The following is a 14,926-nucleotide window of genomic DNA, read 5'->3' as shown; positions in this document are numbered from 1 at the left end:
CTTGTATGAAAAGGTGGCAAAACAACATAGAGGAGTTAAAATAAACTTGACTCAAATCCAACAATAAATTTGTACCAAATGCAATTACCTTATTTATAGTGTGATATATCCAACCTCAATCCACCGTTTCTCAGAAAAAGAAAATTCTTCTCTCTGATATATAGAGGTATTGCACATAAACCAAGATCTTCTATCCAATAGATAAGGAAACAACTATGTGTACACTCTTGGAACTCTTTTTACTTTTGTATGCAATTAAATTTGTTATAGTTCAATAAAAACATCTTCTTAGTTTGGAGTTATAAATATTGCTGCCAGAATTTAATCCCTTTTCATATAAAGGGGTTAGAACATTTCTAATCTTATAAACTTCAAAAAAAATTATACTTATTGATGACACATAATTATACAAATTAATGGGATTCACTGTGATATTTCCATACTTGTAACATCATGCATTGATCAAGTCTAACCATGCTGCCTCTAACCTCCATGGGATTTGAAGTCACATTACAGAAACGTTTTAAAAGTCTGTATTTTCCAAAGAATGTTTGAAATTTTCCTTTGCCAAACATTTTTAAATAAATGCAAAAACAAGTGTTTATTTTTAAATGTCTAAGATAGCAATAAATCTAAAGTTTACTTAATTATGGACGTATATTTCACATAATAGACAATATAGACTTCTTACTGAGTACTTTTTTAGGTATCCAAATTAGAATCAGTTAAATGTCATATGTATACTACTAATAGTAAGCCGTCAGTGAATGTTTCCATCCTTCCACGCTTCATAAGTATAGCCATATATAAAACAGATTCCCAGTATGGTCAAGTGAGTATGTCAGTGAAATTCTTTTCACAAAATCAATGACAAACTGGACAAAATTGTCCAAAAGAACCATTTCAATACTTTGTCAATTTGTAATTGACAAAGGGTATATAACAAATTGAACATATTTAAGAAAACCAGTTGCACTTTGTGGAATTTTGAGCCTAAGCTGTTCCCATTCTGCCTCCCACCACTAACTCTGGTATAGTACATAGCTTTACTAGAATACAGCAGACTGTGAAGACTAATGACCTGGATGATGGAGAGGGGTGATTTTAGACTGCAGAGGAATCTAAGGTGAATGTTGTTGAAAACAGTAACTATCACAATGGCAAAAATTGAGGAAGACCAACATCCCAGCTAAATTGAACTTGCAATATGGGTTAAGTGAGCTACAGACAGGAAAGTCAGTTACAAATTTAACAGATCCAACAAGAAGGAAATTAGTGGGCCTTAGTAAGATCCCATGTATCCCAACTATTATGGAAGGCTATGTCCACTTTCAGGAAAAGATCATAGTAGGCTCTAGCTAGCAACTTATGTTTGACTGAAGAAAAGGACTTGCATGCCCAGGAAGTAAAAACCAACCCAGACTTGCAGATTTCCTGAACTTAAAGTACACACATCATATCCAAAGATCCATCAGCAAAGGCTAAATGTTTGTATCTCCCTCACCCCAAATTCATATGTTGAATTACCAACTTCAAATGTGACCATAATAGGAGTTAGGTACTCCATGGACCTAATTAAGTAAGGTTAATGTGGTCATGAGAGTGGGGTCCTCCTCTTTTTAAGACTGCATTGCAAGCCCTCACTTTCCCACCACTTCTCCCTTGCATGTGCGTGTGTGTGTGTGCGCGCATATGTGTAGTGAGAAGGTGTCCCTGATGAGCTAAGAGCCTTAGCTACTTGCAAAAGAGGTACAGGTGAGTGAAGAGATTCCTGAATCACCATTTTAAATCTACAAGATCTACCCTCATTCTTGAAAAGTGAGAGTTTTCTGCACACACACACACACACACACACACATCAACTGGACACCTTCATTTCCTTAAGAACCAAATAAATAACTTTATTGGAAGTAACAATGAAACTGAAAGGCCGAAACTAAGGTGAATGGGCTGCAAGGGCAATGTGCAGGCCGGCCTGGGACCCACCCGGGGAAGACTCCCTGGCATGGGCTGGGGCACAGTCCTGCTCAGTTGTCCTTGTCGCTGCGGCCCAGGGTGAGCCTGTCAAAGAGGAGCTCGGCCAGGGGGTTTTCCGGGGCCTCCATCCTGCGCAGGTTGGTCAGGTAGCCGCCCAGCTCCCGGATGATGAGGACCTGCTGGTGCAGATAGTGGCTCCGCAGGAAGTGGCAGAGGTGGGGGTCCTCCCTCTCGGTGGCCAGGCGGTGCAGCTCCAGGAGGCTCTGGTTGACCCTCTTCTCCAGGTGCAGGGCGCGCTCCATGGCCTGGAAGCCGCTGTGCCAGTCATCGCGGTCGGGCTTGAGGATGTCCTGGAGGCGGATGCGGCCTCCGCGCTGGTTCTGCATCTTCATCAGCTTCTCGGCGCCATCCCCCCACTCGTGGGAGCGGCGCAGGAAGAAGCTGGAGAAGTGCTCCAGGGCCACGCTGTGGCCGTCGCAGTAGAAGGCCAAGGACAGGTAGACGTAGGAGGCGTGCAGTTGCATCTGGATCTGGTTGTTGACGGCGGCCTCGCAGTCGGGGTGGTAGTTGTGGCGCACCTGCGACACAACGATGGGGACCATGACTGGTGCAGGCAGAAGCGGCGCCACCACGAAGGCGAAGGCGGCGCGGGCTCTGGGGCTGCGCAGTGGGCAGCGGCGCCGGCCGCGGTTGCGGCGGGGCCCTCTGGGCGCGGCCAGGGTGGGTGAGGGCGGTACTTCGGCCGGTGGGCTGTATCTGGGGGGCCTGGGTTAGGCAGAAGAGAAGCGGGTAATGGCGGCAGCGATTTCCTCAGGAGTCAGGGGTCAGGGGTTGGTGGTGCCCGGATGTGGCCCGCTGTAACCTGGCAACGCTGCTCACCTTCTCACCTACGTCATATTTTTAAAAGTTAGAAGCACACAAGGGCAAACTGTGTTAATCACAGGTTACGTTTAAAACAGGCTTATGTGAATATTGTCCAAATGTGGTTGTTTCATTAAATGGAGGGCTTTTTGTGAAGTTTAATATCCTATTGCTTTATTTGAATGTCAGCTTTCCTCAGTGAGGATCAGTGTCTATATTAATGACCCTTTTGAATATGTCCTCACCCCTTTCCCAGAACTCAATAAATCCAGCCACTGCCTCTTTTCTCCTTCCACTCATGAAAACTCTTTGAAATTTACCTTCCCTAAATCTTCTGCAGCTTAGACATTCTACAGCTTGTTTACATTCTTAGTTTTGTCCTCTTTAATCTTGTATCATAGAACAAGAATATTACGTTACCATACAAAAATATTTTCTCATTCAGAAACATTTCTTACCTTCTAATTTTGAGGTGGGGAGGGTACCAGGGATTGAACTCAGGGGAACTCAACCACTGAGCCACATCCCCATCCCTATTTTGTATTTTATTTAGAGACAGCGGCACACTGAGTTGCTTAGTGCCTCCTTGCTGAGGCTGGATTTGGACTCACAATCCTCCTACCTCAACCTCCCAAGCCCCTGGGATTACAGTGTGTGCACTGTGCCTGGCTTACCTTCTAATTTCTGATATTAAAATATATTTCCATGCCTGTAACTTTATTGTGTTTTTCTAGTTCTAGACCTTTTCTTAAATGTATATTTTGAAACAATCCTTATGAATGTTATCTGTGCATTTAATTTACATAATAAATTTCATCCCAGGGGACATATTGGACAAACTGGCTGTTATGGGGCTTAACTTCAGAACAGACCGATCACCACTGAGAAGTCCAAATTTGAGAGTCTTTATTAAGCCGGCTGGCTGGCTGACTGTCTCACACAATGCCCCAAAAAATGGCTATTGGGAGAACAGCCCCAACCATAGGGTTATAGGGGGTTCTTATACCAAAAATCACATCAATCATAAGTGTTTGTTGCTATGATTCAAAATTACAAACTAACATCATAAGATAATCAACAGAGAGGGAAGTGGGTCAAAATGAACCTTACCTAGGTACAAACTAAAGAATGGTTACTAACATCCACACAATCACCATTTACATGGTACGTTATTTAGGAGCAATAGGAATCGAAAGAGAACAATTTTTCATTACATAAGAATTGTCATTTTGTATTGCTAAACATGTCATGCTGAGTAACTGATGATGGGGATAGAGGCGGGTGTTCCCATAGGAGAAGCTTATTTCCTACATAATAAGGAGTCTCAGAGCAAAATGGACTCTGTTTAGTCATTTCCCTTAGAGTTTGGCCTATAACATTCTCATGGAGCCAGATCTATCAGCCCATAACACTGGCATATACGAAATATGTGCAACCAGAAACACCTTTTGGGCCTTTTTACACTAGCCATATTGATTTTTGATGGAGAAGGTCTTTTCTATCCTTCTTTTTCTTCTGTCTCCCTTTCTGAAACTTAGAGATAATATGACCTGAGAATATGAGAAAGTGCCATAGTGATTTGGATTTAAACATGATATTTTTTTATTTTGTTTTATTCCTTTGGACTCAAGCTGGTTTAGGTAATTGCTCATGTGATTCTGGCTGAAAGATGAAGTTATATTTTATTCTTCCCTCAATAATTATCTTTCTTTATCCTCCAACTAGTATTTGGGCCAAACTTGTGAAAGAATGGACATTTTTTTAAGCTGTCTGAGGTCACCCTCGCAGTTATCTTAACTCCCTAAGGTCACCCTCCCAGTCATCTCAACTCCCTAAGGTTTCCCTCCCAGTAATGGGAACAAAGCCCTTAAAGCTGTTCTCTGTTCCCAAACAGAGAGTAAAAGAGTAAATTGAGCCTGATAGCCAGATAGTGCTCAAACAGTAGGATTACCAGAAACTATTGACCAGAATCTACAGCCTGTTGTAAAACATTGTGAAACATGTTGTCAGCAAACCCAGACCCCCTTTGAAACTTCCTGGCAGCTTTGTCCCCCTTTTCCCTTTCATGTGTGACCCCTCCCGATGTGTGGTTTCTGCCTTTATAAACCTACAAGATTTTCTGCTAGGGACTCGACTCCTCGAGTTGGGTCCCAGCGCGCTGGAATAAACACCTCTTGTGGTTTGCATCAAGTGACGCCTCCTGCGGTTGATTGGGGTTGCCGTCCATCCATGGGACAGAGTTGGGGTTTCCTTTTTGGGGGCCTTACATTTGGGGGCTCGCCCGGGATAAGATGGCCCCCCCTCATCCGCGGAGTCGACCTTGGAGGTAAGAAGGGGTACCCCGAAGTTGTCTGTCTTTGTCTTGTGTTTTGCTAGTTGGTCTGGTTCTGTGAGCGCGCTTTCGGTTTCGGTGGCAGCCGTTCGGTGACTTGTGAGAGTGGCCAAACAGTGGCCGGTAGACGTGCCTAGGGGGCCACAGGTTGCAGCCCTGGGGGACGCCCTAAGGGTGGAAGGAGAGCCAGGGACGCCTGGTAGTCTCCGTCGCTAAGGGCGCTGATGGGGTTCAATTGGTGGATCAGAGATTGGCGCCCGTCTGTATCTGGTTCTGTTGTGTGTTTGTGGTGGAGGTGGAGGAAGGGTTGGAACAACTGGGGGGTTCTTGGCCCGGGCTACTCTCGGGTGGACCCCAAAGGTTCCTTCTCTGGACTCCCCCTCCTGACAGCCCTGAAGGGTAACTTAGCAAAGTAGCTTTAGTCTCAAAAGTAATGAAAAATAAGGTCTCATAATTTTAACATCCAACCTGTCCTGATGAGATGGCTAAAATGCCTTAGACACAGAGTTTCTGTTAAAACCTGTTAGATCCTTCCAGATCTCAGTCCAGGCTTGCATTGAAATATAAATAAAAGAAGCCTAAAGGCTCAGTAGGAGACCAGTCTCAAACCCAGGGAAAGAAAAGGTAAAAAGAGTCTTTAAAACTCCAGCAAAGTAAATGCTATATTTTTAATTATATGTTTTTTTTGAGCTCATGATTTTTTGATCAGTTCTATTTTTTATTCAACTAGAGTTTTTGAACATCTGTTACATTGCAATGGAGATTCACCTATAAAGTTACAAGGGCTTGATTTTGTGTTATTTGTATGTTGTGCTGTCTGATGTCATGTTTTGTCTGTATCAAAACTGAGCGCTCCTAAAATTAAGATTTAAAAATGGATCCAGATACTTTTAATTCACGTGATTTAAAAAGGGTTCAAATTGGGTAAACTAATAAAAGTAAAATGTCTTTGAAAATAACTTTCAAGTCTCTAGGTGGTCAAGCTAATAAAATATTGATGTTAATAAAATGTCTAATATCAATTGTTTCTAGGACTTTTCTTCAACAGGGAAGAGACAGCAAATACTGTTCAGGACACTTGTCTGATATCTTGGTTTTTACAGAATAAGTGAATTAGAGTTAACATGTATGGGATTACTCAAATGTGTTTGTAGAGATATCTGATTAATTTACAAAGTTAAAATGCTAATTGTTAAATAACATCAAGTACTTTTAACTCCTTAAATTCCATGGGGTATCATACTTAAACATATTAGTGTTTTCATAGGTTGGTAAATAAAAGGGTTTAAACTTGCTTTGTGTCATCACTAAACTAAAAACAAGGTTACTAAGAGTTATGTCCTAACAAGTGCAATTCTATATACAGAGGGTCCCAAAAGTTTCAACTGTGTTTCAATTGGAGTACTATAAACAACAGAATATTTAATCTTATTAAAATAGAGTAATTTATCTAAATTCAGAAATTTCATAAGAGTTGTTTCAGAATGTAAACAAAAAGGGGTCAACAAATAGGAAAGAGAAAATAAAAGATTCTGGGTATGGAAATATATTTAGTAAAAGGAAAAAGGAAATGTTTCTGGGTAAGAAAGTGCTTGTGTGATGAAATGCATGAGGGTCTAAGTAAGTGCTAAGAAAGTCTGTGTAAGTAAAGGGCAATTTTTAACAAGTTTGTGTGTAACTAAGTTGGTTATATGTATGTGAGACAGCTAAAACTATTGAAGGTTTTTCCTAAGGTGAAATACTAACGTTCTGATATAAACCAAAGTTTAATCTATATGGTAGAATGACATGGTAAAATGACAAGGATTTGAAACACTAATTTACTCTTAACTTTGTGTCTATTAAGTTTTATTCTTTAGAACAATTAGTCTTAAAAATTGGGGTGTATACAATTATGGTTAAACAACTATTAAAGAGTATTGTACTTTGTTACAGAGTCTACATTTCTCTTTAAAAACTCAATTTGGTAAGATAAAAGTGTTAAGGTATTTGTGAAATGGTCACTAGTTGTATATTAAATGTGTTCATATTTTTCAGGACCACAAGTTTTTAAAGCAAGGAATTTATTAAGCTTTGCTATCCTCCAGATTAAACTTGTCTGTAATGGTAATCTTAAACTTATAAAGAGTAAATTTTATTGGGGATTTATTTCTATCATTTAATGTTCTATTATAGGACCTGCTATCAATAGGGTATGTGTAAAATTTGTTACTTTTTACACTGGGATAAAGAATTTCAAATGTAAACGTATTTCTAAACATTAGAGTCTGATTTGTTTAAAGGTTAATATTGTGAAACATGAAAACATTTTGCCATTTAATCACAAAAGGAAAGTTAAAAGCTCTCTCAGCCTTTCTTTGATTCATGTTTTAGATACTATGTTAAATTGTGTTAATTATAAAGTTTATATAGACTCAGGAAACAGTATATGTAAACTACTTAATGATATTTAAGGAAGAAGCAAAGATCAACATCAGAATTAGAACACTTAAGATCTGTAAAGAGCGGTAAGGCTCTGCCTCCCACCTTACTGCATGTTAGAGTGACTCCAAAATAAGTCAGACTTCAGCTTATTTAAAGTTATAGTCAAAAGATTGGTTCTTGTTGTAAAAGTACTGTGATCTCAAATAGGGGATAGAATGTAGTTCTCAATCGAAATTCAAGATAGCTATTATACAAGCTGAATATATTTTTACTCTTGCTAATTTCATTTTGTAAAACTGTTACCTGTTAACGTTTTGCAGAAGTAGCTGCTCCAAGAACACACAACCTAGGTAACTTATGATACTAAGCCATCACCTATAGAATAGATAGTGGTAACTTCCAGTACTAATGCAGACTCCAGTTAGACTTTATGACTGGTGAGACTGGCTTGCTGGATAATTAAGATCAAACTTAGAGATTGGAGTTAAATACAGAGGTCAAGAAAAGTCCCTATTTGGGTCTTGCCCTCAACGTTAGCCTGAACCCAGGGAATAAGAGGAGTTCTCTAAGGAGCGTTGCAACTCTGGGTCACACAACCTCCTGATCAAGGAGATTGTTGAGACTAGAGGATGAAAAATTATCCAGTGCATCTGCTGCAGAGGAGGGTCATGGAAAAGGGGAAACATCCCTTGATGTTTCTAAAGGAAGTCACCTCATCAAGAGACTCTGCCTAATCAAAGTCACTGGTGGAGCTAAGGAGCTGCTCTTAAGTTCTGTACAGTGACCCCTGTGGGAACTCAGCTGACTCTTTAACAAGACAGGAACCAGGTCAATTTGACCAGCTTGATCTTAGATACCCAGCAAAACAGTTAAAACCAAAATATAGCCATTCTTGGGCAATTAAAGGAAATAATAGTTAAATGTAGCTTAAGATGTAGCCTGATAACTATCAGAGAAACTGCCAGAGTCAGAAGTTTTTAGTCAGTTTAAGGCCTTCAGACCTTCCTAAGCTACACAGGTAAACTTAATCTATGTTTGCCAGTATGATTATCTATTTCTAAGTAACAGAAGTATAGAGATCTCTACTAAACACAGGTTATACCAATAAAGGGATATTTTACAAAATCAGATGACATTAAGTAGCTTAACTATATTTTCTGGGGACATCTATGACAATGTTAAAGTCCCCAAATAAAGGCCTTGTTCTCTCCAGCCTTCACTAGGCCTAGTTATGGGAACAATTTCTCAGTTCTTCCACCTCCTGGTGAGAGATTAACTTCTGTCATTTTCATGATACTCAGTGGCATGTTTCAGATGCTGCAACATTTACTTTGTGCTAATCTCATTTCAGTAGTCATGTCTTTTTGTTCTTCTATCATAGAAGCAGCCACCCCCAGATGACTTTACAACCTGCTCTTCCCCAACCAGGCTTATTCCTGGGACCCCTCGATTGACCCAATTTTTTAAAAAAGAAGAAACTCCAAACTGCTTGCCCCTCGCTGCCCCCATTCAGCTTCGAAGCAGCCAGAATGACCAACGCCCCTTTTCATTTCTTTAACAAGCAGTTATGGGTTCCTAAAGATAAAGGGGGAATGAAGCCAGAATTGGGAATAGGTAGTTAGTGTAGAAATAGGGGATCGGGTCAAATCGAGGAAATGAAGCCATGAGGTCATCTGCCTCTGCAAGTTGGAGACTGCCCCTGGAAGAATGGAATGTCAAGGATCTCCGGAGGCCATTGATTACCAAATGTACCTGCCTTTATCAAGGGCTGTTTATCAAGGACTGCAAACAAGGGGCTGCTAATTGGTGGCCCGCCCCCTTGGCTCTTGCCTGCCTGAAATCGCCTAGTCACCTTCATCAGGGAAAGAATAAGTGCTGTACAGGTACTAATGCTCAGGCAATAATACCAGTCCCTCCGCCAAGGAAATAGCTTTGGAGAAGAGTATATAGAGACAGAAGTTCCATGATTAGAACTTACCAGAAAAGAAAATGGGGAAATGAAAGAATGGACATTTTTTTAAGCTGTCTGAGGTCACCCTTGCAGTTATCTTAACTCCCTAAGGTCACCCTCCCAGTCATCTCAACTCCCTAAGGTCACCCTCCCAGTAATGGGAACAAAGCCCTTAAAACTGTTCCAAGAAACAGCCCCAAACAGAGAATAAAAGGGTAAATTGAGCCAGATAGCCAGATAGTGCTCAAAGAGTATGATTACCAGAAACTATTGACCAGAATCTACGTCCTGTTGTAAAACATTGTGAAACATGTTGTATGTTATCAGCAAACCCAGACCCCCTTTGAAATTTCCTGGTAGCTTTGTTCCCCCTTTTCCCTTTCATGTGCGACCCCTCCCGATGTGTGGTTTCTGCCTTTATAAACCTACAAGATTTTCTGCTAGGGACTCGACTCCTCGAGTTGGGTCCCAGCGCGCTGGAATAAACACCTCTTGCGGTTTGCATCAAGTGACGCCTCCTGCGGTTCATTGGGATTGCTGTCCATCCATGGGACAGAGTTGGGGTTTCCTTTTTGGGGGGCCTTACACCTGAATACAGAAAATATTGTGCATTTGCCCCCAGGATTTGCAGGTCAAAGGAATTCTAGTGCATGAGTGCTTCTGCAAGATCGAGTATTACCCATCTGAAAGACAAGGGGAAGAAGGTGACCCTTGGCATCCCTCCATTGTCTGAATCAGATTAAGGAATCCCTTGATATTCTGTGGGTCTCAAAGCTATTGGCAATCTGAGATCTGACTAGGACTCTTGAGTTGGCTGGATTAGATGCCCCTTATGGACACATGGCCCCAAATCCCCTTTATGTTCTTTCCTTTTTAAAGAAGAATCCCTGGTTTTGTACTGTTCACCCCAATGATAGAAGCATGGTAGTTGGGGTGGGGTTGAGTATCCCAGAGAACACAAACCAATAGTGTTCTCAGTTACTGTACTAAGGGAGAGACAATTTCCTGAAAGCCATGTGTCTTGAACAAGTTTACACCTTTCCTAATGTCTGTATTTGACCTCTTACTCATAATTAGGGCAACCAAAGTCCTGTCATACTGGTTGTTATATAAAGGAATCTAATTTAGAGGCCAAAGATAATGTACTCACTGTAACAGATCTGAAATTTGAGACCGGGAAGAGAGAAGGAGTAGATGACAATTGACTCTGCTATCTTTATTTAACCTAGGAGGTAAGGAGGCAGTGGACAAAATGTCTTAGAGCAGTTAAAATGAGAGTCATGGGGTTTTCCTAGGGAATCTGGCAGGGTTAGAAACCTAAGGACCCACTATTCTTCCTAGAAGGTTTAGGGTATCTTTTCTGTAGTCCAATTAAGTATAAACTGACAAAACTGCTATCAGTGGGACAGGATCTAAGACTGAGTGCCATTTTCCTGATCATGCTGAAAAGTTACCTCAGCCTGGGATCCAAGGAGCTACCAAGGGAGGCCTTCCCTCCACCATTGGGTGAGAGGCCATGAAAGGAGATTAAAGTGGAGACAGAGCTTCCATGTGCCATCTGTTGGCATTCAGCCATCGGAAGAAACCCTGTGATCACAATGGGGAGTAGCCCCAGCCAAAGACTTAGGGTGCTTCTAAGTCAGACCTCAGTTTCTTAATCAAATGGATTACTTTGGAAAGAGACCGAAGCAAGAACAGACCAACATTCTCTCTGCCAAAGGCAGAGAGGGATGGATAAATGTCACTCGAGCAAAGCCTTTCCCTTGAGTCTTGAGTTCAGCAGCCACATTTTTAACAGAATGATAGGGTCCAGAATTTTTAATAGAGATGGAATGTGTAAAATGGAGTATGACTCCTGGAAAAGAAAAGTGGTGGAGCGTTAGTCCAGTTCACTCACCCCTCTGAAGCTCCCCATACAGCCTCAAAGATGAAGCTGGAGTTCTGAGATGACTAGGTTCCTTGCTTTGCCACCTTCCTCCTGGGTTTTTGTCTAGATGGTTTGAAGAATGAAATCCATGGACAATAATGGAGGGGAAGAAGATCTGGCCATGTGAGAGCGTGCCAGATAGCAGGAAAACCCATTTTGGTATGCTAGCTTAGGGGCTTATATATTAAACAGGCACTGAAAAAGTGTCAAGGCCACTGGTTTTGTCCTTTAATCTGAATCTTAATTCTTCTGGTAACTTTTATCTGGTCATTCCCACCTTCAATTTTCCAGCCTCTGGCACAAAGGAGCTGGCTGGAGCATTCCCACAGGTAAACCTCATGGTCATTTACGTTTGAAATAGGCCTTGAAGCTGCCCATTTATATTTCTACCAGTTAGCATCTGGGTGTGGCCTTTGCATTTGAACAAGACCTCAGTTGGGGCCCATCATTTCTTATTGCTGACCACTGGCTATTCTTATTCATCAACACTCTGATTGGTGGCCACCTAGAAAAAAATGTGTGGATTAGTAATTTCACACTTTATCTTAGCCAAAAGGCTGAGAAGCAATGGGGCCAGTAATTTCAAAGGCATCTTTACTTTTACCAATTAAGACTGACCCTTATTGTTAAAGTTTTATTTAAGTCACATGAACTGAAAGGCATTTGGGTCCATTAATTAAACTTATGAGTATTCATTTATCTATAAGCCAATTTTGATAGGGTGTCAATCACAAAATCATACAGACACGACAATACAACACACAGGTGTGCATACATACATAAAACAGACAGGAAACAAAGACCTTGTAAAATAGGGCCTATCACAGATATTTAAAGTATGATCCAGAAATAAAAAGGACCTGTACAGTTGGGAACATTAGGAATAGAGTCTGCCAGCCATGTTGGATGCTGGAATCAAAGATTCATTGGTCCTTCATGGGGAAGATTTACTCCTAACATTGTCACTGTTTATTTTCCCTGCTTAGTGATACTGCTGGTTACCTTAATGAGTCCTGCTTCCTCAGGTATTAAAGTATGATGCCAGAGAAGCACACCAAGACAAGTGTAGAGTAGAAAGAAACTTTATTAAAGAAAAGTAAAAGCAGACTTCTCCAAGGATGAGCAAATCTTGTCCTTTTTATAGGTTTTATTCTCCTGTTCTTTCCCGCTTATCTCTTTCCTTCTTGCCTATGTGACTAGGCCCAGTTTTGAGATGCAAAAAGTGAGAAGCAAACGGGCAGGGGGAGGGCTTCCGTGATCTTTACAACAGATCAGATTCCAGAACTCAGGGAGACAGGATAATTAGAAGCAACGTCCCCCAACCATAAAAGTTTGTAAGAAAAAGTTCCAGTTAGAACTGCTCAGCATGGACCAAGGTGACTCAGAGTTGCCTTAGATCTTTAACATGTCATTCTAATAGTAAAATCTCTCTTCCATGTAGGATCATGTGCAGTACAGACTTGAAAGTCCAATGCTATCCTGCTATCAGTCAAAGGTGAAGAGGTGGACATGGGCAGCACTCTCTGGATAGTTCCCTAGGACTCCCATGAAAACAGGAGGAGCACCTGGTCTTCTCCCCTCTGAGAAAATCCACTCTCTCCCTTTCTCCCTTCAAAGTGTTTCCTTTTTCCCTTTTCTCTCTCTTCTAATAAAGTCATGCCTGCTACTATGTGTGATATGTCTGAAAACTTTCTGGCATGGTTGCAAGAGTGGTGACTATGGACATGCATGGTTGCTTCAACTCCATGGATGACCTTGCTCTGCAAGATTTAATCCTGAGGCAAAATTTCTCTCAGCTGTGAACCTGTGAAACCAGACGAGTTGTTTCCAAAATACAATGGTAGGACAAGCAAACAATAGAAATTCGCAATCCAAAAAGTACAGATAAGAAATGAGGAAAGGCTGAAGGGTACCATGAAAGCCCAAAACCAAAGTAAACATTCCATTACATTTCAAGGATTAAGAATAATCGATTTGGTTCCATACTTTCCCTGCAACCCAATGGAGTGGTCATGTCACTTTGCCTCATGGTTCCTGTACAAGGCTTCTTAATAGTGGACTCACCAACAAGGTTCTAGAGGGTGGTCTTGCTACCCAGTCTTCAGGGAAAAGCTACTGGCTTGATGAAATCTGGGTGGTATCCCTGATAATCTCACAATCGCCTTGGGGAACATTTTATTGTGAAGAATCATATGTGTTCATACCTGAATTGTCTTTTTCAGATGAATCCAAGAAATCTAAGAACCTTCCCTCATTTGAAAAATCTCTGTCCCCATCTGTTAAAACTGGTAGTGTTTCTCTCTTAACTTGTTTATCAAAGAGTAGTACAACCACACATTGTGTCCTCTTTAGACTAAAATCTGAAAGTTTTCAGGTATAGTTTAAGATTCCTTTATTATAATACATACTCAATCCCATTCCCTTCACTTCTTCACCAGAGGCGCCATGTTCTTACACCCAGCAGTAAATAGCCATGAAGACCCCACGACAACCTCCCACAGGATCCTGTCCCTCTTGCTCGCAGAGGTTATAAAAGACAAATTTTGTGTTTTCCAGGAGCCTGTGCAATACTTTTTCCTCTCTACTCGTGGAGATTCTGAGCAGCCTGTGGATGGGACATGCGTGGCCAGAAAGAATCAGGGATCTGCCCTCATTCTCAAAAGGTGAGAGCTTTGCACGCGCGCGCGCGCGCACACACACACACATCAACTGGACACCTTCATTTCCTTAAGAACCAAATAAATAACTTTATTGGAAGTAACAATGAAACTGAAAGGCCGAAACTAAGGTGAATGGGCTGCAAGGGCAATGTGCAGGCCGGCCTGGGACCCACCCGGGGAAGACTCCCTGGCATGGGCTGGGGCACAGTCCTGCTCAGTTGTCCTTGTCGCTGCGGCCCAGGGTGAGCCTGTCAAAGAGGAGCTCGGCCAGGGGGTTTTCCGGGGCCTCCATCCTGCGCAGGTTGGTCAGGTAGCCGCCCAGCTCCCGGATGATGAGGACCTGCTGGTGCAGATAGTGGCTCCGCAGGAAGTGGCAGAGGTGGGGGTCCTCCCTCTCGGTGGCCAGGCGGTGCAGCTCCAGGAGGCTCTGGTTGACCCTCTTCTCCAGGTGCAGGGCGCGCTCCATGGCCTGGAAGCCGCTGTGCCAGTCATCGCGGTCGGGCTTGAGGATGTCCTGGAGGCGGATGCGGCCTCCGCGCTGGTTCTGCATCTTCATCAGCTTCTCGGCGCCATCCCCCCACTCGTGGGAGCGGCGCAGGAAGAAGCTGGAGAAGTGCTCCAGGGCCACGCTGTGGCCGTCGCAGTAGAAGGCCAAGGACAGGTAGACGTAGGAGGCGTGCAGTTGCACCTGGATCTGGCGGTTGACGGCGACCTCGCAGTCAGGGTGGTAATTGTGGTTCACCTGCGAGGCCACCACGACGGGGACCATGACAGGCGGCGGCTGGAGCGGCTCC

General features: G+C 42.4%; 2 protein-coding genes across 2 annotated transcripts; both read right to left on the bottom strand.

Moving 5' to 3' along the window:
* Positions 1-1,895: 1,895 nt before the first annotated feature.
* On the bottom strand, positions 1,896-2,579 carry LOC306651224 (ferritin heavy chain-like; the record flags this gene model as incomplete). The annotated part of the gene is made up of 1 exon (XM_079123689.1): positions 1,896-2,579. One exon carries the CDS (start codon positions 2,577-2,579, stop codon positions 2,028-2,030), a length of 552 nt encoding a protein of 183 aa, XP_078979815.1. The 3' UTR covers positions 1,896-2,027.
* Positions 2,580-14,214: 11,635 nt separating this feature from the next.
* LOC306650645 (ferritin heavy chain-like) lies at positions 14,215-14,901 on the bottom strand (the record flags this gene model as incomplete). The annotated part of the gene is made up of 1 exon (XM_079122750.1): positions 14,215-14,901. The coding sequence occupies one exon, from the start codon at positions 14,899-14,901 to the stop codon at positions 14,347-14,349; it is 555 nt and encodes a 184-aa protein (XP_078978876.1). The 3' UTR covers positions 14,215-14,346.
* Positions 14,902-14,926: the final 25 nt, after the last annotated feature.

This window comes from Sciurus vulgaris (assembly GCF_902686455.1).
Source record: "Sciurus vulgaris genome assembly, chromosome: X".
NCBI classification, from domain to species: Eukaryota; Metazoa; Chordata; class Mammalia; order Rodentia; family Sciuridae; genus Sciurus; species Sciurus vulgaris.
Note: the sequence above shows the minus strand (reverse complement) of the source record. Positions and strands in the feature narration are given on the sequence as shown.